The following is a 27347-nucleotide window of genomic DNA, read 5'->3' as shown; positions in this document are numbered from 1 at the left end:
ATTACAATCTTCTACTAATCCGGTGTCAAGCACTTTACTCAATCTCTCAGTTCATACAAGGTCAAAGTCGGGAATCTCTAAACCAAAGAAAATCTTTAACTTGAATGTTACAAGGCATCCTTTACCATCTGCTCTGGTTTCACATCTAGAAACTAAAGTACCGACTCCTACATGCTATACTCAAGCCGTTAAACATCCAGAGTGGAGACAAGCAATGCAAGTAGAGTACAATGCTCTCATTCGGGACGCAGAACACAGTGGATTTAGTTCCATCTGCTCCCCATCAACATCTTGCCGTAAATAAATGGGTATTCAGATTAAAAGAAAAGATTGATGGCTCTATTGATAAATACAAAGCAAGATTAGTGGCAAAGGGATTTGATCAAGAAGAAGGCATGAACTTCAATCGGACTTTTAGTCCGATTGGCCAAAGTCTGCAACCATTAGAATGATTTTATCATTAGCGGTTCAAAAGGATTGGCGGGTAAAACAACTAGATGTAACTAATGCTTTCTTCTTGCATGGTACTCGAAAGAAGATGTGTATATGGTTCAGCCACCTGGCTTTATTGATCCTCTGAAACCTCATCATGTCTATAAACTACATAAGTCTCTATACGGACTTAAACAATCACCCAGAGAATGGTATGAAGCTTTGATGAATGTTTTGGTTGATATAGGATTTACCTTATCTCAAAGTGATCCTTCCTTATGTATACACGATCCACGGCTCGGGACATTACATTTGTTCTAGTGTATGTTGATGACATAATCGGGTTCTGGGAGTTCTAAATCTTATTATCAAGCTTTGATTGATCGATTAAGTACAAAGTTAAGTCATGAAGGATTTAGGTGACTTACATTTCTTCTTGGGATTGGAAGTAACAAAGGGATAAGGATGGCATGTTCTTAACACGCACAAAGTATGTCTTGGATGTTCAAGAAAACTAAGATGGATGGAGCAAAACCCTGCTCTACTCCTTGTTCTACTTCAACTAAGCTTGATAAAACCAGTGGAGAAGAACTGCATGATCCTACTGAATTCAGATCTCTAGTAGGGGCCTTGCAATACGTTACTTGGACAAGACCATACATCAGTTTCTCAGTTAATCAGGTTTGTCAATTTATGCAACAGCCAAGGAGTACTCATCTTGCTGCAGCCAAGAGGATACTTAGGTATCTAAAAGGTACTATCCAATATGGTATCAAGTTACAAAAGGAAATGCTCAAGTCGAGCATTTTCGATCTTGGCGATCGGGATGTCCTTTTGATAGAAGGTCTACCAATCGGCCTATGTGTTTTTATGGTTCAAATCCTATAATTTGGAGTTCTAAGAAGCAAACAACAGTTTCAAGATCATCAACCTAAAATTTGAATCTGAGGGCTCTTGCATACACAACTGCCGAGATTTATTGGTTGTGTATCTTGCTAAAAGAACTCCGAAGTTTTTTTCTGGGATTCACCTATTTTATGGTGTGATAATCTGAGTGCTATTGCCTTGTCCATGAATCCAATGTTTCATGCACGAACAAAACATATAGAGGTTGATTTTCATTATATTCGAGAACAAGTTACTAACAAAGTTCTTAGATTACAATATGTGTGCACAGAAGACCAAGTTGCTGATATCTTTACAAAAGGATTGTCCACAACTAGATATTCAATGTTACAACAAAGACTCAATGTTCATCCTACTGCAAAACTGATAGAAATCACTTCAATTTGAGGGGGTGTATGAAGACCTTCAGCTGCTATCAAGCTTTACTGAATACTCATCAAAGCTTGAGGGGGTGTATAGAAGACTAGAGTATGAAGACCTTCAGCTGCCACGTATTGCTCTAGCTCAGCTGCTTCTAGAACAGCTACCTGATTAGTTAGATATAACAAACCAACAGAATTAGTTAAAACTGTATTAGAATTAGTTATAACTGTATCATAGAACTCTGTGTATATAAAGAGGTGTAATCACTCAGTGAGATCAATAAGAAAAATTCTTCTATCTCATTGTTCATTTCTTCTTCTTCTTTGTTCAATAAGAAGCGTCAATGTTGTGCATGTTGTTGGATGGCATCAATGATTTACCATAACATACCTGGCCTTCATACACCTCTCTGCCTCTACACCACTCAATATCTGATGGCTAAACATGGGATGCCAAAGGAGAGTGGTAATTCTACTCCATTGTAAAGTATGTACAATGAATCTTCAATTCTTGAAAGAATAGAAGCTAAACAGTATTTCCTTTTTTTTGTTAAGCATTCAGTTATAAAGATTCCAAGAAGTGGTGATCAGTTTCAGAATTGTACTATGACCTAACAAACTTTCTCTCTCATACCATAACAAATAACTTTCAGTTGGTTACAAGAACTACCACTCTTCCAAATTGTTGTGTACAATGAACACTATAAAAAATAATGTAATTCCAAGCTCTTCATGGTGAGCTGTGGTGATCAAGGCAAAACAAACAATGGAGAGAAACCATGGCACTAGAGGGAGAAGAAATGATAAAGACACGGAGTTCAAGTCCAAAAACCTTTTTGTTGAGAGGAAAAGGAGGCAAAAAAACCATGATATGCTTGTTACTCTCCGTGCATTAGTCCCAAATATAACAAACGTAATTACCCTGGTTAACTCCATATAGTTCTCTAATTCTAACATATTGCTTAGTTTATTTGATATGATGTATTTCCTTTCCAACTACTATAACATATATACGTCTATTTATTGACTTTTAGTTGAAGAAGGCAACGATCATAGATGATGCCATGACATACATTACAGGGCTAAAGAACCGTGTGAAAGATCTCACTGACCAGCTTGCTGAGATAGAAGCAATATTTGAGAAGGATGAAGAGCACGAGATCAAGGATGATATCACACATGAAATAGAGAAATGCAATATAGAGGTAAAGCTTTTTATCAATGTATCTAAAATTATTATTGGAGTTCAATTATCTAAAAGATAATGATTTTGTGTCTGGCAATGTGGATAACAGAATGAAGTTAAGGTGACTCAAATCGATAAGAGTGATCTATGTGTGAAGATAATATGTCAAAGCAAGACAGGGATATTCAGAAAATTGATGGAAACTATCAGAGATCAGGGCCTTGAAGTTACAGACATGAACTTTACCAACTCCAAAGGTGTAAATCTAGTCGTATTTTCTGTTGAGGTAAGATTTTGAACAATGTTAATTTCAGACCAGCATTCATGCTAGATTCCAGAAATCATTATGTATTTTATATGTTTAAGCCAAGTAACAGAGAACTTGGCTAAAGCTATGGATTGAGAGGCAAAGCTTTATAAATTCAGCAATGCCAAAATTTAGTTCTGAAATTATTGAACATGGGTATTGATGAGTTATGCATAATCGTGTGGCGAATCAAAAACAAATAGGACGTGTCATATATGCATTATGGTATATGACGACTAGCAAGAACAGTATGCATAAATTCCATCATAATTGCCCTAGGTGAATGAAGAGATCTCTACAACATTATTGTAGTTGTTACTATTTTCACTGTTATTTGGTTATGTGGTTTTTCAGGTGACTCAAGCTAAAATGGTTGCATCCAAGCAAGTGAAGCGATACTTGCAAGAGCTAATCAGAAGCTATCTCGACACTAACTGATTCATTTTTTTCTTAGTGGCATTAAAATTTGTTTGAAGTTTATGCCTTAATTAATACATGGTGGTATGCCTCAATAAAGCGATGACTTCAACTCTTCAAGTAAATGAATTGCTGTGAGCCTCAAATGATCACTTACATGTCTGATAGAAAAGAAATGAGTGGAAATGTAGATTAAATTCAATTCAGGGATCAATTTTTACTTTCTACACGCTTAAGTGCTTAACCGAGAGCTGGAATAATTACTAGAACCGAATTTGGCATTGCTTAAAAAGTAGTAAGAAAAACTTGTATCAAGATGAATTTACTAGTATTTTAGCATAGCAGATTAATTAGCAGACAGCAGAAGCGTTACAAAATACTATTGGGCCGGACTTGTAGTTGAGCTTGTACTGTCAAACAACATGGGGGAACTCTATTTGAATCCTGTACAAAATGTAATGACACAAACCTGTTACATGATCGGATGATCCTAACCTCAGTTCTGAAAATCGGCTGTCTCTAGGCGCTAGGCGATGCCCAACCGACTCGTCTAGACTCCAAGTCATTTAAAAAATCATTGGACCGATTAGGCGGGTCTAGGTAGACTGATTAAGGCAGGCCAGGCGGACTAAAAGCGCCTCTAGGTGATCCAATCAAGTTTTTTTTTTTTTTTTTTTTTTTTGAATAATTAAATATCGAAAATTAAATACCCGTGTAGGTTTAAGATTTGAATGAGTTTGAAAGACTAAAGTCTAATATAAATTATATGCTACTATAAAAAAAAAAAATGGTATGTTTTATATGAAGTAAATATTCTTCAACTAATACGCATTTTTGTAATAAGTATCTTTATTTGTGTTTATTTTTTGAGTTATGGTAAATGATTTTCTTCAATTCTTGTAATATAGGTGTGCATTAATATATATATTAGGGAAAAAAACGCCTAGTGCCTCGCCTAGAAAAAGCCTAGGGCTAGGCACTCTCACACATCGTCGTCCTAAGCCTAAGCGTTTTAGAATATTGATCCTAACAATGATAAAGCAAAATACTTCAAACCAAACACATTATCGGAAAAATAAAAATACTTCAAATCAAACACATGAAAGCATAGACACGAGAGATTACATGGTTTGGCGTGCTGTCGACTTCCACGACTAGTTCACGAAATTGCAGAGTTTCAACACACCGTTGAGAATAAGTTTAATCATTTTCATCCATCCTTTCTCAATTCTCAATCTCTACAAGATATGATAGCCGGGTCTTTAGGAGGCACACTTCTCAACCGAACAATGTATTTCTAATCTCTCTATTTTAAGATTTTAGAACCACCTCCCTTAATTATTCTAATCAGCTCCCTCTTTTTTAAACAAGTTACAAAAAGCTCATTCACTTTACTAAAATTAGAATTAGCTTCATATTATTTAAAATAATTTAGAAAACCTCTTTTACGACACTGAAATTATATTCAACCCCTCCTAATATTTTTATATTGCTTTTTAGATTAGAACTAGAATTCATAAAATCATACTACCTGAGAGAAGTTAGAGCGAGCGACAAGTTTAAAGACTTAAAACAACACCGATGCGTAGCACGGTTCGCATACTTGTTTTCTAATTAAAAGTGAACTTAACTACGGGCTGTATAATAAACTTTTGGGCCCTCATGGATCTACCGTTGGGCTTGGACCAGACGAACACCAGTCACAGGTGCTAATTAAGTTCTAAGAGATCACGATGAACTATGAAATTCACTGCGCGGAATTTGGACCAGCTTTAGATGTAACTCAAGCAGCTCTTAGAGCATTCCCAATGCTGCAAGTCAGTGTTTTTCACCTCTACGTAGGCTTAATTTCCCTTCTTTGCTACCGTTTTGGTGAAAAACAAGGTGAGGGTGCCCAATGCAGAGGTGACTTTGAATCTCGGACGGGATGTTTGATTCCGTCTGAATGTAAAAATGAAAAAAAATGCGCCGGACGGAATGAAACATCCCGTTTGAAGTTTTTTTTTTTTTTAAAAAAAAACTGAAAAAACACGCGAGACATAATGAAACATTCCGTCTGGAAAAAAAATCGAAAAAATTAAAAAAAAAACACACACGAGACGGAATAAAATATTCCGTCCAAAGCTCACAACTAAGTGAAAATCTTGTTAGAAAAATGGATTTGCACAAATCCATTGAGATATGAATGAGTAATTTGTCTCCCAAGTTACCCCACTTGAGATGAAATGGGTTTATCTTGAAACAGTACGTAAAGTGAGAAAAACCTTTTCGAAAGGGTGCACTGGTTCGAAACAGTGCATTATGCCGAAAATGTGCGATCTTTCGAAATGTGCACTGGTTCAAAACAGTGCATCATGTCGAAAAGGTGTGACCTTTCGAAATAGGCACTAGTTCGAAATAGTATTTTATGCCTAAATGGTATGTCTTTTCGAAACATATGACTTTTCAAAGAGTTGTTTACTTTTTCCCAAGAGCCACTGTGTTGTTTCGAAGAGGCACCACTGAGTCACTCACCTATAAATAGTAGATGAATTTGGAGAGAAAAACACACCAGATCACACAGAGTTCTGATCTAACTGAGTCACAAATATAATTTAGTTGGCTTACAAAAGGTTTAACAAGAGAGCAAGTGAAAAGATTATCAAGGGGAATGGGCTTAAAGCCTTTGAGATAATCAACCAAGAGTCCTCATAATAGAAAAACCAACCTAGTTGACTAGAGATCCCAAGATCTAGATTCAATGGGCCAACTGAATTATGTCTGCGACTTTCGATTAATCGAGAGTAATATTATACTCTAACCCATTCCTATATAAGACAGTGCATATCTGCCACGAGAACTAGGATAAGTCAAGCTTTTAATGATTTAATGTATCTTGGAAAGTTATGTTATCCAAGTGGAGTATTGCAGGATACTTTTTATAGAAATCACCTATATTAGTCTCTCGAAATTAGGGTAAACTTCTATGAGAATTTTAAAGGCAAATGTCTCAAAAGCATTATCTGAAACCAAGAAGTATTCAAGGCCAAAATGAACACAAACGTGAGAACCAACAGTATTTGAGAAGGTACTGCGTGAAGATGATTGTCTAGGTTTATACAAATGGCTGACAGTTCAAGGACATTAATTGAAGTCTATTGATCGTCCAATTAAATCCGATCGTCTTTCACTAAGGCAAGTTCAAGGCCTCCCATGCCACTTGACCTGATGCGGTATCTTTTCATTTGTAAAAGAACAGAAATCAGATGTTTATGATAGAATAAACCAAATTTTCATTCATGTGGGGGATTGTTAGAAAAATGGATTTGCACAAATCCATTGAGATATGAATGAGTAATTTGTCTTCCAAGTTATCCCACATTGAGATGAAATGGGTTTCTCTTGAAACAGTACGTAAAGTGAGAAAAACTTTTTCGAAAGGGTGCACTAGTTCGAAATAGTGCATTATGGAAAACACCACATTTGATGTCTTTTGAGTAATGCTTCAACAAATTTCCAATTTTGAATTGATTAATTCAAGAAGATACATAATCCCCCACATTTTCTAATTTCTCATGACAAAGTCAATAAATTGGAAAACCATTTAGATATATGTTTTTCAAGTGAGGCGTCTTGTTAAAGAATGTCACATATCATTCATATATTGTTGAAAACACTTCTAATACCTCAATTTTGCTTATAAGTATGCTTACAAAACAATACTTTAAGCAATCTTTTTTATTGGCACTCTTTGGCGCAATAGTAAAACACATACATCTTACAAATAATAAAATACTCTTAGAACCCTTTTAGCACCCGCCATTCCTAACATCCGGAATGAAGCAAAGATTCTCGGAATCTTGGATCATAATCCCCCCCAAGTGTGGCATTACCACCACCTTGTTTGCTTTCAAGAAGTCCATTCTAATAATGACTTGAAAATGGTCTAAGCGAGCTACCATCAGGTCCACCTTTCCTCGCCAGTTGTTAATCTTAATGTCAACTTCCAAAGCGAGTCCTTTCAATTCACCGGTTCGGCTTCTTGGTTCAAGCCTCACATAGAGCATTTACATTAAGTGAGTTTCAATCCAATAACCTCGGATATATACTCAGAAATTAACGTATGAGTTGAACCAGTATCCACCATTGCTAGTAGACACCCATAGTTGTTAAGTTCCACCTCTACGAACATAAGGTCGTCATCGGGGACCAAAATGTTTATATCATTCAACGGACTAGTAGGTCTAGCAAATGCAATAAGCCGGAACAACATGAATAAGAGAACCTGGTGGTGTTGTCATTTCTATTCTGAAATAGAAATACACTTTGTTATTATTTAAAACCCAACACAGAAACATATTCTGTTTAGTAAAAAAGATACACTCACAAACTAATATGTGAACTTGCTTCTGTTTGAGAAAGAAAGAATGGGCGTCGAAAGTACCTTTTCAGTAATAGACCAATAGTGCATGAGATGTTCTTTTCAGAAGGTTCAAAATTGGAAGTTGTGAAAAGTACCTTGTTGTTTATGATTTCTTTTACTGGTTATCAAACCATGAAATGGAACCAATTTTCTGTTCTTAGTAATAGACAAATACCATGCTTTTAACCGTCTGGCGCTAACCGTTGCCGCTTATTTAGTTTTGTCCTTTCAAACTTACTTTTCGAACATGTGTCCTTTCGAACATGCGTCATTTCGAACATGCGCACCTTTTACCTTTTACTAACTAGAAGGCCCAAACCATAATTAAAAAACTGAAAAGCTATTATATTAGGCTTAGGCGTTGCTTACTTTAACTGTCCCACATATTTCCAAAAAAAAATGTGCGACTTCAATGACCACCCACTAGTTGCACATCTCAAAACCAATGCACATTTCGAATCAGCGAACACAACATAGTATTTGACAAAAAACAGAGGGAGAAGAGAAATATCGGATTTAATCATTGGTAAATTAAGTTCAGTAGTTGAACTAAAAGATTTGTTTGTTTGTTGAACTAAAAGTTTGTTCATGATATATTTGTTATATCAATTTGATTTTCTTGTTTACTTAACAATAAGTATATATTTTTGGAATAAGTTTCCTACAAATCTCAGTAGCAAGTGCTACTCTCGTTGTGACTTAGTTACAAGTCACCAACTTTGTCATGCACCTTTGCATTGGGCGTTTTTTGGTATTCAAAGGTGAAAACTTTCAATTTTCCCTCATAGTGACTTGCATTGGAAATCCAATGCTCTTAGGGGAATTTTATCCGATTTGCGAAATTTGACTAAAGGATTTAGCGATATATGTGTTTTTGAAATATTGTCATTTGTGGCCATATTATGCGTTAATATGTACTATGGGCCTATGCCATAGCTAGTAAATTCGTGGACGCAAAAATTCGGTACGGGAATTATTCGTCAAAAATCCAAAAATTTGGATTCTAATAAACATATATTTCGTGTTTTATACGGGTATTATATGAAAAAATTCGGTCATATTTTGTTGCATTATAAGTTTAGAAGGTAATATTTTGTGTTTTTTTCATTTAAAAAAAACATACTTTATTATTCTGTAATTATAAGCATGTATCATAGAATTCGAGTATTAATCCTTAGGTTTGAAACATTCCCCTTATTATTTGTATTATACGAAAAACATACCGAACGGAGTATTACTAGCTATGCCTATGGCATATGCTAAGTTACACTGTTTAAATTTTATTTATTCTTTTCAGTATTCAGTTAGAATGTTGAAGAACTGGTGATCCTTTTGATTTTGAAAGAAATGTACGAGCTAACAAACTCTCTCTCTCTCTCTCTCATATCCTAACAAACCTGTTCTACTTGCTGGACCGATCTCTCTTTCGGTTCATCATTTACAACAAACATTATAAATTTTGTAAGAGTTCCTAGGATCTTTGTGGACGCTAGTTATTGTGGCCAGAGAACGACATGATGAAAAGAGACCAAGAGATAGTATTGGCTAAAAAGACAACTAAAGAAACAGATTTCAGGTCCAGGAACCTTACTGCTGAGAGGAATAGAAGGGCAAAACTCAAGGAGAGGCTAATGGCACTTCGTTCAGTAGTACCAACCATAACAAATGTGATCATCACTATAACTTCATATTTCTTTAGTTTCATTGCTCAATTTATTTAAGTGAGTAGGATTCTGTTCCTTCCATGTTCCAATAATTATATGCATGATTATGTTAATATATTTTTTAACATATAATTTTAGATGAAGAAGGAGACAATCATAGACGACGCAGTGAATTACGTTATAGAGCTAAAGAAGTTTGTTAAAGATCTCAGGGACCAGCTTTCTGGGGCGGAAGCAGCACTTGAGGAGGAAGAAAAACAAGAGCATAAGAATGGTATCACACTTGAAATGGAGAAATTGAATGTAGAGGTAAAATATGTGCAATTGTTTTCTTCGTTCTTTCAATTAATTCTTCCATTGGCAAAAAGAGATTTTGATATTTAATTGATTGTTAATGTGGATTACAGGGTGAAGTTAAGGTGACTCAAATCAACGAGAAAAAAAATAATGGTAAATGTTATATGTGAAAGCAAGAGAAGGGGATTCACAAAATTGATTGAAACTATTAGTGGTCAGGGCTTTGAGCTCACTGACATGAACTTTACTAACTTCAAAGGTGTAACTCAATTCATTTTCTGCGTGGAGGTATAAGTATGAGCAAAACTATAGATTTGTGATCACGAATTCTGACTGTTCTGTGAGCAAAACTATAGATTTCTGATCACGAATTCAACTAACAACTGTTCAACTAGCCTATCGTAATTAGGGGTGACTTCGGATCGTATCGGATTAAGCTCCTTAGAAAAAAATTCCTAATTTTTTCGCAACCTAATATGCTAGCCAAAATCGATCCAATTTTGTTTTGATTCAAAATATATTTTCAATTTCAGAAATTCAGAATAATTCGAAATTTCATAATACCTAGTTAATTTTCAGTTTTTTTTTTTACGTGATCTCTTTACTTTCAATTATTTTGGAAAAGAAAATTTGACATCACTAAATTTCAAAATATACAATAGCAGTAAAACACTTTGGAACTTAAAAAAAAAAAAGACTTTACATGTAAGGAACTAACAAAAGCCTAATACATGTCAAAGAGGGAGTCAAGTAGCGCTAGGTTATGTTATTTGTTTTGTTTTGGAAGTACAAAAACTAGAAAATGAATGAACAAATGAGATCTAATCAAGTGGATAGTAGAGATTTATTAGTCTATAAAAGCATCTCTAGGTGGTGGTGGTATTTCCTTCAAATTTGAAAGCGAAATTTGGAGAAATTGGACTCAAATTTTGACCAACTCTAAAGTGGTCACAAATATCATTCATAGAATTTGGAATAGGGTACTGTGTGTGTGCATATTTTAGCAAATAGATATGTAATACGGGCAACATCTTCTTAAAGTTCGGATATGATCTTGGTGTGGGTAGAAAGTACCATAACACACTTCAAGTTCAAATCCTCTCACTTCCTAGGTCCTAAGTAAAACAAGAAAAGGAGGTTCAGAGGGCTTTGGAACTAGTTGGAGTAGTAGGTTCGTGATAACTAACTCCTAACTATGAACTCCAACCAAACTCAACTACCAAGTTCGAGTAGATTTGTAAGCTTTGGAACTAGTTAGAGTAGTAGCATTCAGATAACCAACTCCTAACTATGAACTCCAAATTGAGCTCAACTACCGTGCTCGGAGCTCTAACTACTAATTCCGAACCTAAACATGTTTTTCTGTTGTTTAAGTCAATAAGGGGAGACCTATTTGATTTGGGAAACATGGGGCTTTTAGAAGAGTTAGGATGAGACTTAACAAGAGACGGTCTCCTAGTTAAATACTAATTGGGAAACCTCATCTATTCTTATTAATAGAATAGTTGAACTACGCTTTGAGTTGGGATTCCTCTTCACATGATACGTAGGCAGCCATTAAAAAACGTGGTTCAACTCATCATCTTCTAGATCTCTTCTTCTTCTTGATACAATATTTCTCATTGTTTTTGATCATCAATAAAATATTTGTATTTCTAGATTTTGAAAAATCATCACACAGGTACATTGCGTGACATTGATATTGTCGCGCGACATTACTACTGTCGCCCCCAAGTTGACAAAAAAAAATCACGTGACATTCCCACTATCGCACCAAATTGAAAAAGTAAAAAAAAAAATAACTCGCACGACAATAGCAATGGCACGCGACAATACCACTGGCGCGTGGTGCTGGTCAAAGTAAAAAAAAAATTGTGGCAACATTTGCAATGGCGCGCGACATTACCCTTTGTCGCTCCGCATCCGCATCTGAAATGCCAAATTTGTGAACAAGAATGCGGCTGGACAGGGGATGCAACTGAATTTGCTTCCACCTAAAGTTGGAATTCTGGAAAATTCCGAGTTTTGGAAGCAAATTTAAAGAATTTTAGAGGTGATACTACCACCTAGAGATGCTCTAAGTACATATTTTCGGAATAAATTGGCAATAATATCATAAATTTTGGATCTATTATATATCGAAACTTTCGGATCGGTTTTTAGAGTTATATCCGAATTCGATCCAATTTTTTTTTCGGAATTTTCAGAAATCGAAAAATTGGATATTGGACCATGAAAACTACCCCTAGAGCTGGACCAATTTTTGGTCAGATTTTGGCAAAATCAGAAATTCAGCAAAAAGAGACAACCCTAATCGTCATGTATGAAACTCCTTCATTCCAGCCATTGAATTATCAAAATGGCGCATAGCCAATTTTTTTTTTTATGGCAGTGCAATTTTTACACATTTATATGGAGTAATTGAGAACTTGAAAGGACGAAATGTTTTAGAAAGAAAAATGTATGCAATCCTTTGTACAAAATATCGCGATAAATATCAAAATTTCAGCAAAGGATACATAAATATTGTGATATGTTTAGAGATATATAAGACTGCAAATATCAACTATATTTCAACAATATTGGCGATATTTGGAGATATATGGCGATATTTTGTATAAGTAACAATTTTATTTAATATTTACCATTATATTTCAAATAAATATAACAAGAAATAAGCCAAAAGGCCCAATTTCCAATTTTAATCATAGTCTAGGATAGCTGGGTTTTGAAACTATTGATAAGGACATTTTTTAGCTTATAACTACTGAGAAAAACCAAATTTCACGCTTTTAATTATTAATAAGATAAGACTGCGCAAATATCGACTATATTTCATGATATTTACAATATTTGGAGATATATGGCGATATTTTGTATAGGTAAATAATTTTATTTAATATTTACCATTATATTTCAAATAAATATAACAATAAATAAGCCAAAAGACCCAATTTCCAATTTTAATCATAGTTTAGGATAGCTGGGTTTTGAAACTATTGATAAGGACAAACTTGACTTTTTTTTTTTTTTATTTTTTCCAATTTTACCTTCTATGTTTGGTATGCACCGATGTGATATAAGATACTCGCGATACCAAGAGGTGGTATGTAATTGACGGTTATAAGTATACCATTTTCTTTGTGATGCTTGGTATGACCGATATTTGTCTGCATACCTCGCGATAAAAAGCGGTATGATGACTAACACTTAAGCATACTATTTTTCTTGTGATATTTTGTATGCACCGACCGTTTATGATACCTCACATACCAAGATGTGGTATGTACTGACACTTGTGTATACTATTTTCTTTGTGATGCTTGGTATATATGTACTGATGTCCGTGCATACCTAAGGTGGCATACTAAGGTAGTATGCACTGACACCTGTGCATATCAGGATACTATTATCTTTTTTGGACAAAAATCAACTATTGTCATTCAGAGTGTTTTTGAAATGAGGGTGGGTTTTTTGGTTCGTTATTTCAGAATTTTGTCCTTTTCAGTTTTGTCTCATAAATTTATAAAATAAATGATATATCAAGAAATATCAACAATATTTGTCAATATTTTAAATATATCCACAATATTTGAATATGAAACAATGTAAAATATCTCCTAAGATGGATATATCCACGATACGTATCAAGAAATTGAGTATCGATAAAAACCCATATCCCTATATTTTATACTATGATGCAATCTACGAGAAAATGGCTTTGGTCTCTGCTTACCTCAATCAAATGTCAGCTCATGGGCTAACTCATTAACCAATGGGTTTAACTAAATGCGTTGGGCCAGACTTCTCTTTTGGGCCAATATCATGTTTAGCAAAATCCACGTTTTTACACCTCTAGTTGCACTAGATTGCTAGGTCAATAAGGGCATCTCCAATGGGGGGGGTGTAAACCGTATAAAATATAAAAAAAACTCTCTCAATGGTCTTTATCTGACCCATAATAGTGTGAACCAATAAAGGGTTTAATAAAGCGGGGCCAAAATAACGAACTTAAAACTTCGGACGCAATATCACGTTTGAGCATTTTTTTAACTTCGGAAAAATTAAAGAGGGACGTCGGCTTGGAAATTTTTAAAATCATTTTTTTACACTCTTCCATTTGGAGAAAGATGAGTTTTATGATTACAATACTATATAATTAGAAATCAATAATGGAGGTGTAATTTTACACGCCCCGCCCGCGTGATACCAATTTTGAAATTGATGAACACGAGCAAATGAAGCTAATGCATACTTGTGAAAGTTGATCCGAATCTGTACCAATTGTGCATGTCGAATGCTTAATGATATGAATATACACACAAGTCCGTCATTTGAAAGTTTTGATAGAATAGTGAAGATTGAATCAGGGATCAATTCATGTTTCCCGTGTCAAATCTTCAAACAGAGAGGCCATTCTTCACTCTTGACTTCTTGAGATAGGCACAGTACAACCTGCCTCGAGATTTTGTGAATTCACGATATCCATGCCAATTGAGAGATCCACATAGAAGATATCGGGGTGGCCACTTAATTTGTTTGAAGTTTCCTCAGCGTCAACCCTTTGACCCCCCTGTGGACTTCGGAATATATCCACCACAGCCTCATATAGCCAATAAACCGCTGTGATTTTAAGGTTTGCCATTTTGGGTGCTTACTTTACACAACACGTTTGGGTCCTTACCTTACACAACATGAAGACACACTTGCTTCTAGGCACTATTGCATTATTGCAGCAACAAACTATTTTGGGCCTTGATGGCACCTGAATTATTTTGTTCTGTGGCTAAACATACAGATCGGTCTAAATATTTCTGCATTTGAGGACACTAAACCCGTGATTCGATTCAAAGCATATGGACCTTATTAAATTGCTAGATCCGATATCGATGAATCGCACCAACTTTTGCAAAATTTTAGTTTCTGTCGTGAGTTCCATATAGAAAGTACAAATTTTGCAACAATGTACACAAATGGTCCACTGACTCAAAACAGTGTAGTTCATGTTTCATTCTTGATCAAGTTCATGAGCTTCAATGGATAGAAAGAAGAGTGACAACATCACACTCTTACCCACACTTGTCTATATACCGTGCAAACGCGGAAAACATGCAATCAAACAAAGACAAGAGGTAAAAGAATGAATAAAACTGAGTGAAAAAGACGTCATTAGTTTAAGGGATCTCGTGAAGAAATAGCAAAAGAAGTGAGCGAGACATTGAGTTTCTATCTTTTTTTTTTCGATGCAAAGACATTGAGTTTCTATCCATGATCTATACTGCCGTCATTTTTGGCCATTAAATTACGAAATTCTAAGTTTCTTTCACGTGCGTCATTCTGATGTTTACTATATTTTCTGTCAAAATCTCGTGAAAGTGGATCACAATTCACAAGAAGAGCTTATCACTTTTATCGGTAGTTCATTTCCAACAGAGGCTTTATTGATTTACGTTCTCATTGAAAACAAAAACATTATGTTGTAAGTTGTAACTTCGTAAGATTATATGGCGAAAAAAAAAAACAAAAAACTTCGTAAGATAATATTGTTTGTGGCTTAAAGCCGTTAAAGGCATTACAAATGTTGATTAGAAAATAATGAAACATAACTTGTAACAGGAGCCAAGTATACTTGTATCTAAAAGGGGTACGATCAAATTTGTAATCTGACAAAATTAACTGATCATAATTTCAGACTACAGAGGCTCTTATCCCTGGAAGTTGAGGCTCTTTCCCTCTTTGTTGATTCCTTTGCACCTCCACCAATCCACCGTACATGTTCAAATTTTCAAATTGGTTGAAACAAAAGAAGGCCAGGAAACATCACCATCGCATGTACTAATTCCAGTTGGCAAAACACAAATTACAATAAATCTTGAACCAAAGTTTGGGAAAAAGGAAAGATGTCATATGTGAGCAACTGAGCAATGTGATTGTGCAACTCAACATCTCAATTATCAATTATCCAAAACACAGTACGTACTTGTTAATTGTTAGGCGAAATTTGACTCCTTATTGCTAGTCTCAGACTCTCAGTACCATCAGTTAAAAATTTTAAATGGTGCAATGCATGTAGTCAAAGACTCAAAGGTCCCAATTTCATCGATATATAACAGTATAACCCCTTTACTGAAAAGAGAAACTCAACTTGTCAGGACACCCCTAAAAGCTTAAAAAAAAGATGTAAATGGACCTAAACAAATCAACGTGGCGGAAGACACCTCATAGAGAATATCCGTGCACCCATGAAATAATGGTGTCCTATCACATGACCCTACAGAGTTGAGTCACACACTTGGCACGTTTCTTATCTTCTGCAGCAAACAAAACGCCTTGCATTCATGAGAATCATGAGAAGCATACAATTGCTTCCACGCCTTGCCCGTACTGTCACCCGCAATGAACTTACCCCAGACTTCTCTGTAGCACAGACTCTGTACCATTGTCTGTTGCACGCAATACTTTCTTTCCTTTGCCACATGCCCCCAATTACCTAACTACCCCAATAATAATACTGTAAATTGGCCTAACATGCAATTAAGATGAACTCACGGCATATGTTTTTTTGTTTTTTGGGTTTGTCAGGAATACCCCGCTACTTACTATTTGCAATTAGAAATACCTCCTATTTTCAAATGTGTTAGAAAGAGTGGATCCATCAGCTATGAGATGATTTTTTATTTATTTTCTCACATAAAGAATCGTTACCCATGTAAATAAAAAAAGTAGTTCTACTCCTAATTTTCTAGATTTATTTATTTCCACAAACGTTTTTTTAGGGTGTTGGGTTTTATATTTATATATATATATTATATATATATTTATATAATTTATTTGTGAAAATATAGACAAGATAAGATGTTTGTTATTTATATGTTACTATTTCAAGTGTTAGTTATTTAATTGAGTAAATTATTATTATTTTTTTATTTTTTTATTATTAGAAATAGAAATATAATTTGGATGCCATGCTGATATAGAGTTATTAAAGGAATCTAAATAGATTTTTTGAAATAAAAATAAGACTTATTGCTACTTATTGCGCTAATCAAAAGAACCTAGTACTTCATCCGATCAGTTCATCCATCTACCTAGACAATATTTTCCTAATAATGGAATATCTAATATTGACTAATGGATTTCAAACTTTTGAAACCTTTGTAGTCAATATTATCACTTACGTGATATTGTAAGTGATAATAATACGTTGTAGTCAATAGAAACTATTTTGCATCAATGCATAAAAACCAAATTCACAAAAGACCCATTTAGTATCAAACTACCAATGCATGTAAACACCATAAATTGCATCAGTACCATTTTTAATTTAGGATTCAATGATGGGTCCATCTCTATCCAATTTTCGGGACAAATCCAAATTAATTTACTTCAAATGTACAAAACTTCACAACGATGGTTTCGTAATGCAAAAAATTGGTAGCATCTTAATAGAATGCAAAGAAGAATCATCGAGAATTGTACCAAAGATCTCGACCAAACGAAAATAGAGAAAGGAAAAAAACGTGAAATGTGGACCAGATGGCATTAATTCACATAAAGGGCATGCTGATTATACAGCTGGTACGTGGCGTCAGCAAAGTAAAAGCAAACAAAACCACTTTTTAAACTTCTACAGGCAATTGCCAACAAGGAAGTAATAAGAAACAGCTGTGATGCTCCACGTGTCAAATGCTCAATGGCCAGTACCCTGACACAAGACTTTAAACTAGAGACAAGTTGTACAGTGGTACCCCCACACTAGTACAGAAAACAGCAATGACCAGCTAAGGAAAGAAATGAGGCAACGGCTAGTTTAAATTATATCTTTCCATCATCGAGCTTAGCAATATCCTACATGGCATCTGATATGGAACCATAAAGTGATGACGTGGAGTAGTGGGGCTTGTCTTATAAGCCAGTGAGAAATGGCTATAAAAGCACATTTGTCTGTACAAAGAGTGTATCCTAGAGTGAGCATTGAGAAGTGAAAAAATGGCAATTTCTTGCAAGATAATGTTGTTGGGGTTCTGCGTTTTTGGTTTGGTGAGTTTAGTGAGCTCAGCTAACTTTAGTGAGTTGTTTGAACCAAGTTGGGCACTTGATCATGTTGCTTATGATGGAGAACAGCTTAAACTTAAACTTGACAACTATTCTGGTAAAAAACATAGCTTACTTGTCTCGTAGTATAGTTGTTATGGAGTTGTGATTAACGGCTGTTTAATGTTGTTATAGGTGCTGGGTTTGGATCAAAAAGCAAATATATGTTTGGGAAAACAACAGTTCAAATCAAGCTTGTTGAAGGTGATTCAGCTGAACTGTTACTGCATTCTATGTAAGTTGCTTTCAGTTATAAAAATTTAGGTTCTGTTCTAGCTGTTTTCTGTGCTTTATTTCATGCAAATTTAATTGATGAGGTTCGTTGTTGTATTGGTGTGAATGTGTGTTCACAGATGTCATCAGATGGACCAAATCACAATGAGTTTGATTTTGAGTTTCTTGGGAACACAACTGGTGAACCATACTTGGTGCAGACTAATATTTACATCAATGGAGTTGGAAACAGAGAGCAAAGATTGAGTCTTTGGTTTGATCCATCTAAAGATTTCCATGCTTACTCTATTCTTTTGGAATCAACACCAAGTAGTGTAAGTAATTAAGTCAACATTAATTTTTCTTGCATTTAATTAAAGTAACTCAATTATTCTAATTATGACCTTGTTCTTTATGGTTATAGGTTTTGGTTGATGAGACACCAATAAGAGTGTACAAACAAAAAGAAAAGAAAGGAGTGCCATTTCCTAAAGATCAAGCAATGGGCATATACAGTTCAATATGGAATGCTGATGACTGGGCAACACAAGGTGGGCGTGTTAAAACAGATTGGTCACATGCACCATTTGTTGCATCATATAAGGGATTTGATATCAATGGCTGTGAATGCCCCGTTTCTACTAATGTTGTTGATAATGCAAAAAAATGTAGTTCTACTCAAGGGAAGTATTGGTGGGATCAACCAGTAATGGCTGAGTTGAATTTGCATCAGAGTCATCAACTAATGTGGGTCCAAGCTAAACATATGATTTATGATTATTGTACTGATACGTCTAGGTTCCCTGTTACTCCTGCTGAGTGTGAGCATAGGCGTTGGTAGAACTTAGAAGTGTAAATTTTGGTGGGGCAGAAGTTGGTGGGGGAGTTTGGAAGTATGGGGGTTAGTAACACCGTGTAAAAATGATAAACATGAGCTCCATGTTCGTTTATTTGTTTTTAGTTTGAATCATGTAGAAAGTTTAAATTAATATAGTTTTGTTACTTCAGAATCTTTGTCAATTCTATTTTAGATTTGAGATTATCTAGAACTGAGATTTGTTTATTTTTGGCAAGATGTTAACTTGAGAGTGCAAGTGGTCCAAGAACTCATATAAAGTCATGATGAAGAAGTACATTGCAACTGGCAAAGTTAATAAATTAAATAATTTCAGTGCTGTCAAATATCAATGATCATTTGGCATTTTGATAAGGCATCACTTTGTAACCTATGATAACTAAAGCTTCAGCAATTATTCAGTTTCATTGAGCACTATGTCTCATTTTTTTCTGGTCCGTTGAGAGCTATATATACTGCTAAACGTCTTATACTCTCTCATCTGCCAAGCAAGTTTTAGCAGTCATTTTATTAGTCACTGTCCTGATTCTTAATGCCTCGTAATGATGCACCCACCAAAGAATTTGGTCTCAGTATGGAACAAGTGAACAACTTTCTTGTTGAGGCACTCCTTCTCTCCCCTACGGACAATTAGATAACTTACTTGATAGTGTGGATGGTATCTTTGGGACATTACTTCTGTAAAAACTGCTGGTGGATGATCAGGCTGCTTGCTCAACTGTACTTGATCATCTGGTTGTTGAACTTTCTGTTCCGCAGGTAAACTCCCAACTGAGCAATCAATATTTGGATTAGAATGAAAACAAAGCTAAGGAGTAAGAATTTAACACATGGAGGTGGCCTTGTGGCTTCGGTCTTCCCAGTGTGAAGTATAGGAAATCCACAATGAGGAACAATTTTCGTTGGTGCAATGAACTTTGCTCTTGTGTTGCCTGTTGCCACCCAATTTGAAGACGTTGTATGTTGTATAATTTGCATCACACATTCATATTATAAAAATCTCTTAAAATGGTAAAACTACAAATCATAATCTGAAATTCCGTGACTATTGCAGCCTAACTTATTTCCGACACGGACAATAATAACAAAGTAGTATACCAGTGGTTTCAAATCCCCAAAGGGAAGTGTTTTATCAAATTCTCAATGATCACTTGAATGGATTCCGTTTTTTTTTTCATTTTTTTCGCTGAACACCCTAAATCTTTCCATTGATACATGAATAGAAACCAAATTCAACATGGACGGATGCAAGTTGGTGGTTTGCTCCTAAATTTTTGTGGAATCTTCTTTTTTTGTTATAGTAAAGACTTGGTCTTTCTCCATTGCCAAATCGTTCTTTTTCTGTAGTCTGATTCTCCTTTTTTTATAAGGACTCTATGAGTGTATGGTACATATACGAACCCAAAGCTGGTGTTCAATACTCTTCATGAACATGTGTCCGGAAACTCATGACATTTGTCATTTTTCATTATCAAACAAGTTAACATAATCCCTCTGCCTGCAGCACTAAGTAGTGTGTTCCCCGTCATGCAAATCAAAAGCAGGCCCCTAAATAAGACAGGTAATCTTGCGATCCAAGCAATGCTATAAAAGCAACCACGTCAGTCGGTTTACAGCCCAAGAACCCGATTTGATATCTAAGAAAAAGTCAATCAAAGAGAAAATAAATCAAGGGAGTAGTGGAGTGTCCCATTTGTCATTCCTCGTTTTAGAGAGAAATCCTACGTTTCCTCCCGTGAATTATCAAACCACGTTGATTCATTTTATCTATACATTAAAACAAAAGTGACACCTTGCCTTTTTTCTATTAACACCCTAATCTAATTTATTACATGCAAGATTAATCAACTTTGCATAATAATTTGTTATCTTTGTCTTGACATGCTCCATGATTGATGACTCATCCCAATCTTGTGGCCCAGTGTGGTCCATGTCTTGATCTAGTGGCGATCCATTATTTTGGGCGGTTTACACCTTCCGCCTATCGTAGAAGTTCATACATACCTGATTGTCGAGCAGCTCTCTTGTCGGCGTTAGAAGGTCACGAAGTTAGAGAGGTAAGGCTTTGGAAGTTTGATGCTTCTCGTGGATTTGGAGAATTCATATATACTTCCTCGTGCTTTATCATAGGTTTAACCAATATTTCCATGTTTACCGCAAATACCCCGCAAAAGTATGAAAACATATTTATTTCATGATTATTAAACACATAATGAACCAAATTTATATGTCTCATGGGGTTTCATAATACACTTTTGGGTGCTTATCACACTACCCCCAACAAAGACTTTGCTTGTCCTCGCTCAAAAGAAAGACACTAAAATAGATAAGTGGCCAAAATGTGTAGTCCTAAACTAATTTCGTTTAGCGAGTCGCGATTGCATTGACCATATGCAACAAGGCCTTAAACCACTAGGAATTCCTAGTGGGCGAAGTTATAGCCTCGTGAGAGTTTTCCAGAAAAGATACTCACAAACTTCATTTATATACTAATGACGACTCGTTGACGTAAACTTGTTTCCTAAATTAATCTCCCAGATATCCATACATCTCCTTAGCAGTGGAATCGAGGATTTATTTCTTTGAAACTCAAGTTAATATGTATTCAATAATTAAAACATCTACATATGATTATTCATGCAAATGAACTTTTCATTGAAATATACTAGCGGGGGTTGTTTTACGGATCCTTGGAGAGCATACCTAAATGGGTTCTCACAGGTATGTGTTGAAACACATATTCACTCAAAATTTTCCCACTCAGGTTTTGTTAACTCCAGTGTGCAGTGGGCACACGTTTCCTTACATCTCAATGACAGTCAGAGGAGCCGATGTCGATCAATCACGTCTACTACTTATTATCACACCACCCTACTCCTAATTGAGCTAGAGGTCTTTATTAGGTATTATGGGGCTTAGGTGATAGTGTACAAGAAAATGGAAATGGATAATCAAAATTTACGAGTATGAGAGAATAGGGTCTTCATATATTTACACTAGAGAAATCCTTGTTTCCTTTCCTTCTTCTAACTGAGTTTTTCCAACCTTGTTCTTAAGCCTCTGGCTACTAAGGGATTTTTTTTTTTTTTTTTTTTTTAAATATATATATATATATATGGCTTAAGAACATGATTCTATTTTCCTTTCTTGAAGCAAGTAACTGACTTATATTTAGGACAAGTCTTTCTCTTTATTCTTCCACATTTCATCCTATTTCTCATACTCATCACTTAGGTAGGTTCTTTTATTTGGTTTAATAGATAGGTAAGGAATTTTTGTGGTGAAAGTGAAAGGTTTGATGAAAGGTTCAATGGAGTGACTAGCGGTAATATTTGTAACAGGTAAGAATTTTAGCTATGTCGATCCAAAGAAGGCCTAAATTCTGCTAGGGTTCTGGGTGGTGATCAAGTAAGTAGATCGTAATTTCCTCTAATGGAAAAACTACTCCTCTATGTCATCACACACAAATCACTCATATCAAGGCTTTTGGTTAGATTCTCACGGGATTTATAGTTTAAGTAACTAACCCGTTGGTTCCGTAAACTTACCGCTATGTACAATCAATGATACTCAAGATATATGAATATTCATGAAAAGATGTATAAACTATTGGCAGACGTATTATCTAAAGTTTCTTAAAACAAATCCTAATTCGGATACTAATGTGAGATTTCTAGACAATTTTCATCATTGAAAAGGAAACAAGACTTTGTCACTAAGTACAATTATTAATATGAAAATAAAACTATATATAGGCTACAAGATGCCTAATTTTGCTATAGGTTTAAAGCACCCCAAACGAATGATGCTTAGTCCTCGAAGGATCAATAATTAAAGAGAGAAAGTACACGAGAACCATGAGCAAAATTAGGGCTAGATTGCCGGAACGTAGATGTTGGAGATCATAATATATTATTCAGAAAGAACAAGAAAATGTTCAATAGCACACTAAACATAGCACACCATATAATAAACCACAAAGATACTAAAACATGAAAAACAATAGCACACCAAACAAAAGGATTAGCTAGATATATGTACAATGGCAAACTCAAGTTTACCATCCAAAAGACGTGAAGGTGCAAGGCCCTCTTTAAGGAAATGCATTTCCTTAGCATCGCTACCAATAGATAATAGTTCCGCCAAATTTCTGCCCATTCTTTGTCTCCTGATTCCCTCAAATTGGTCTTCATCTTTTCGTCCTTTGGGTAACATCGAACATGCCTCGGTATCGAAATGACGCCCATTGACGAAAACCTTAATGAAATTAATGATTACTTTCTTGTCGGCACATGGAATCCACCTTGACCCGGAAAAAGTAGCGCAAAACTGTGGGAAATGTGTCTTCATGATTCGGCAAGCGGTGACCGGGTAAAAGTATATACTTATCCTGAAAAGTGCGAGCTCGTTTAGGCCGAGACAACACAACCTAAAATGTTAAATAAAGCATGACCCCGAGCTAGTGACTAAAATACACGACGCTGGCAACCTCATTGGCGAGAGAAATGCCAATCTCCCATAATGTTCGGGAGTACAAATAACATTGCAGTCCCCATGTTCATGGTCATGCTTGCTAATGGAATGGTGATGTTAGCCATGGTACATGGCCATCTCCTTCTCGTTTGATCTCAAGACCATCACCATAAGAGTCGCCGAAATGCTTGCCACTGAAAAGAACGGGTAAGAATTATGATAGATGTAATGCCAAGATGCGGCGAGGTTAAGTGATATGGAAGGTCCAAAGTTAGAGCAAGTTGTTGTTCGAAAAAGATATGAGGTGTGTCACCAACTTCGGATTGTGAATCCGTCTAAGTAGAAACCATGCGCATGGTTGAATGTTTGGTGTGTCATCCATATTAGCATAAAAGTATGCGTGAACTAGGAGAATAAGTTTGGTCAGGTTGAAGAATTAGGGAAGACCACCCAATGTTTGTGATGTAATCATGGAAGAGATGACCATAGGCATTGGAATCCATCATAGATTGAAAGGATTGCTCAGGAATGAGTTTGGGAGGTACCATGGATGATGAAGATGCCATGTTTGATGAAGATGCCATGGTGGATGAAGTAAAGAAATGGGTAACGATATCGGCTACTTGAATGGAAAAATGAGTATGTAAGAAAATAGACCCTCACTCAGCACATGTTAAAATTATATTAGTCCTAACGAAATGATGACAATCCTACTAAGCATTGCATACAAAAGAAAACAAAAAGATAAGACAAAATACATAGTAATACGGAAAAACGTAATAACATAGATGATTATATACTTATTTGACTTAGTAATATCATGGATTCGTATATTGATCTTGGAGATGCATATTTTGCACCAGACTGTTTAGGTCTTCTATTTGTTGGCCGAAGCCGCATCTGAATGTCCCCTTGGTCGGGCAGAGAGTACGTTTGATTTTCCATTAGGAGAGCGTGATTTTGCAAGGATTGAGAATGATTTTCCAAGATCTCTTCCCCATTCAACATCATGCGTTGCTTGACGATCTTGGAAATCTCAAAGAGTTGTGATGATAATATTCTCGACGAAGCGTAGTTCCCTCAAAACCCCCATGAAGAAGTTTAATGCCTTCCATGGGATTAATAATATTCAGCATGGCATTTTCATCAAATAAATTGTCGAATTTGAGCTTGGTGTGTTCTCGCTCATCTATCGAGTAGTATCGGGTCCAAAACCAACGGAGTAGTCTGCTTTGAAGTACCTTTATATATGCTCTTTGAAGGGGTGTCTCGAGAAATTATTGGATAACCCCAACGCATCATAATCTGGCGTAACCAAAGTGGGTAGAAACTGCTAGCGACCTTCTTGTTTTCTTGGTGATTATGTGCCGAGGTGTTGGATCGGACAAAAGTCATCTCTTTGAGTTTGCAAAATCCAAAGTAGGTGAAGTTGAGGCTTTGTGACTTCAGATTGGTGTGATGTACCTACCACATTATGTCCCAACCAGGAGCACAACACGCTGATTGATTACTTTCAAAGAGTTGAAGAACCATGTGATGTGTATGTTCGACGCCGCCATGAGATACGGTGTCATGAAGAAAGTTTTTATGAATCGAATGATGACTCTGAACAAGGGACTCCCCGGTTTTAATGGGATTTGAAGTATGTCGGAGATCATTTCCTTATTCAATTCCAATCGTTGTCCATAGGCATTGAAGTAGAATTTTCCATCTTCATAACCGCTAAATTGGTAGAACATCAAAACCAATTCTCGGGAATAACTAGCTGCTGAATGATATAGAAGAGGCGCCCATCCTCGGCGATATGATTTCAAGAGTGTCAAAATAAGGAGAAAACCGCCTTCTTCGAAAAGTTTTAGGTAGTCTTTCTCTGCCAAGTATTTTTCTTGGTTGAGCCATTGCTGAGGGAAGGATAGTGAAAATTGTATGAATAAGAATGGCTTAAAAAGAAGAGATTTATAGGCAATCTATGAGGCTATACCAATCTGGAGTCCAAGTGTATTTAATGACCCATGTGATTATGAACAAAGATCATAGGGGATCCACAAGAAAGTCTTTGTCATGTCAGATATCCAAATACAATTAATGAGATGGTTTAATGTTTAGAAAATACGGAGGAAAGTTTCACAGGGTAGTTAAACTTACACGTAATTTCAGAAATGATGATCATAACTCAGTAATAGAATATGGATAGAATAATCGAGTCATATGTGTGACAAGTGTTATGTGTACCTTGTAGCGTCTTAGCGATTTTCTCCGAACACTATGTGTATCCATTAATTATTTAGGTGAGTTCTTGATGGCCTTTCTTTGTTATGGTTTGTTTATTTATTTACTTATTATTATTTTTTATTATTTTTATTTTTTATTTATATATATATATATATATATATATATATATATATATATATATATATATATATATTTTTTTTTTTTTTTTTTTTTTTTATTTTATATATATATATATATATATATTTTTATTAGAGAGGAAAAACAACTAATATACACAACTAATTAATACGAACTTCTCCATTTAATACGTAACCCGCAAAAATGTGAGAATTATTTAACACACCATACTAATATACAAAATGAAAAACAGAAAAGGGAGGGTTACATAGATCTAGATGTTCTGATCAAGTTATGCATGAGTGACAAGAGAATAATGATAAACACCTGTTATCACGATTAATGTGATAGCCCATTGGCGTTGCTCCTTTTCCCATCGCTCTAGTTTATTCATTATTGTCAAGAAATTGAAAATTTGTGAAGAAGAAGTTGTGAAGATTGAGAGAGGGAATGAGTGAAAGAGGAAAGGAGAGTTGTATTTATAACTTGGTTTTACCGTTGGGTATGTGACCGCTTTTGGATCAGTCCGTTGGGTTCGACCGTTGGGCTTGTGAGAGTAGGCCCAATGAATCAAGGAGCAAACTCATATTTTTGAAAGTACTATATTCTCAAGATAACATAAATAATTTCTCATTTAAACCGTTCGAGAGATACAAAATTATGAGAAATCAACCGATATATAATAATTTAGCACTAAAAATAAAATGCAATGCATTAGGGAAATAAATGACATAGTCATTTTAAACCAAAGAAAATAAACGACTCTTGGGAATCCTCGGGTTAGCGGAAGATGAACCCGGTCTCTACGTCTTGACCCACGATGAACTTCGGTGAGTTGATCAAGCAGAATGTGGCCTATAGACCGTAAGAACCGATCTTGAATTGTTGCCGATTAGCCATCATCATTCTCCTCGAATTGGCCTTGGCGATTTCTCATTTCTTCTTTGGAATTCATTCTGGGAAGTAATCATCTCTTCCTGGCGAAGAAACATCCTGCAAGATACTAGAATTCATGTTCCTCAAGGCATCCATAGGAGTATTGATTCTACATGGTATCTTCATTAAAATGCAGTGGTGGTGAAGGCGGAGGAGGAGGTATGCGTTATCATGCTCAATGTCATCTCTAGCTACCGGGTCCCAATGGTCTAAAACACAAGTCTCAAAAATTCCAAAATTCTCGAAAGACCTTGTTTCAATGAAAGGAGTAGCAGATCGAACCCTAAGTTAAGCATAAGCCGAGTAACAAGTACAACAAGAGGAGCCCTATTTGACGCGTCGTAGAATATGGCCCGTGAAGTGGACCATACAGAAAGTGTGCTTCCTCTCCCTTAGGATCCACGGCGGAGTGCAAGAAAGTCTTGTTCACGCCGACGTCTTTGAAGTTCCAAT

General features: G+C 35.6%; 3 protein-coding genes across 3 annotated transcripts; all 3 read left to right on the top strand.

Moving 5' to 3' along the window:
• The first annotated feature begins 2466 nt into the window (after window positions 1-2466).
• LOC147477373 (transcription factor DYT1-like) lies at window positions 2467-3631 on the top strand. Its single transcript, XM_086585999.1, has 4 exons — window positions 2467-2613; window positions 2735-2905; window positions 2996-3172; window positions 3548-3631. Exons 1-4 carry the CDS (start codon window positions 2467-2469, stop codon window positions 3629-3631), a joined length of 579 nt encoding a protein of 192 aa, XP_086442125.1.
• A 5823-nt stretch (window positions 3632-9454) lies between these two features.
• LOC147477372 (transcription factor DYT1-like) lies at window positions 9455-10267 on the top strand. Its single transcript, XM_086585998.1, has 3 exons — window positions 9455-9679; window positions 9815-10002; window positions 10114-10267. Exons 1-3 carry the CDS (start codon window positions 9527-9529, stop codon window positions 10265-10267), a joined length of 495 nt encoding a protein of 164 aa, XP_086442124.1. The 5' UTR covers window positions 9455-9526.
• Window positions 10268-17912: 7645 nt separating this feature from the next.
• Window positions 17913-19290, top strand: LOC147477371 (xyloglucan endotransglucosylase protein 6-like). Its single transcript, XM_086584181.1, is given in 5 exon segments — window positions 17913-18125; window positions 18203-18280; window positions 18283-18302; window positions 18421-18615; window positions 18705-19290. Coding segments are annotated over 5 exon segments (873 nt in total). The 5' UTR covers window positions 17913-17962; the 3' UTR covers window positions 19122-19290.
• The last annotated feature ends 8057 nt before the right edge of the window (window positions 19291-27347 follow it).

The sequence above is a fragment of the Coptis chinensis genome, chromosome 9 (genome assembly GCF_015680905.1).
Source record: "Coptis chinensis isolate HL-2020 chromosome 9, ASM1568090v1, whole genome shotgun sequence".
NCBI lineage: Eukaryota > Viridiplantae > Streptophyta > Magnoliopsida > Ranunculales > Ranunculaceae > Coptis > Coptis chinensis.
This window is presented reverse-complemented; position numbering and strand designations above follow the sequence as displayed.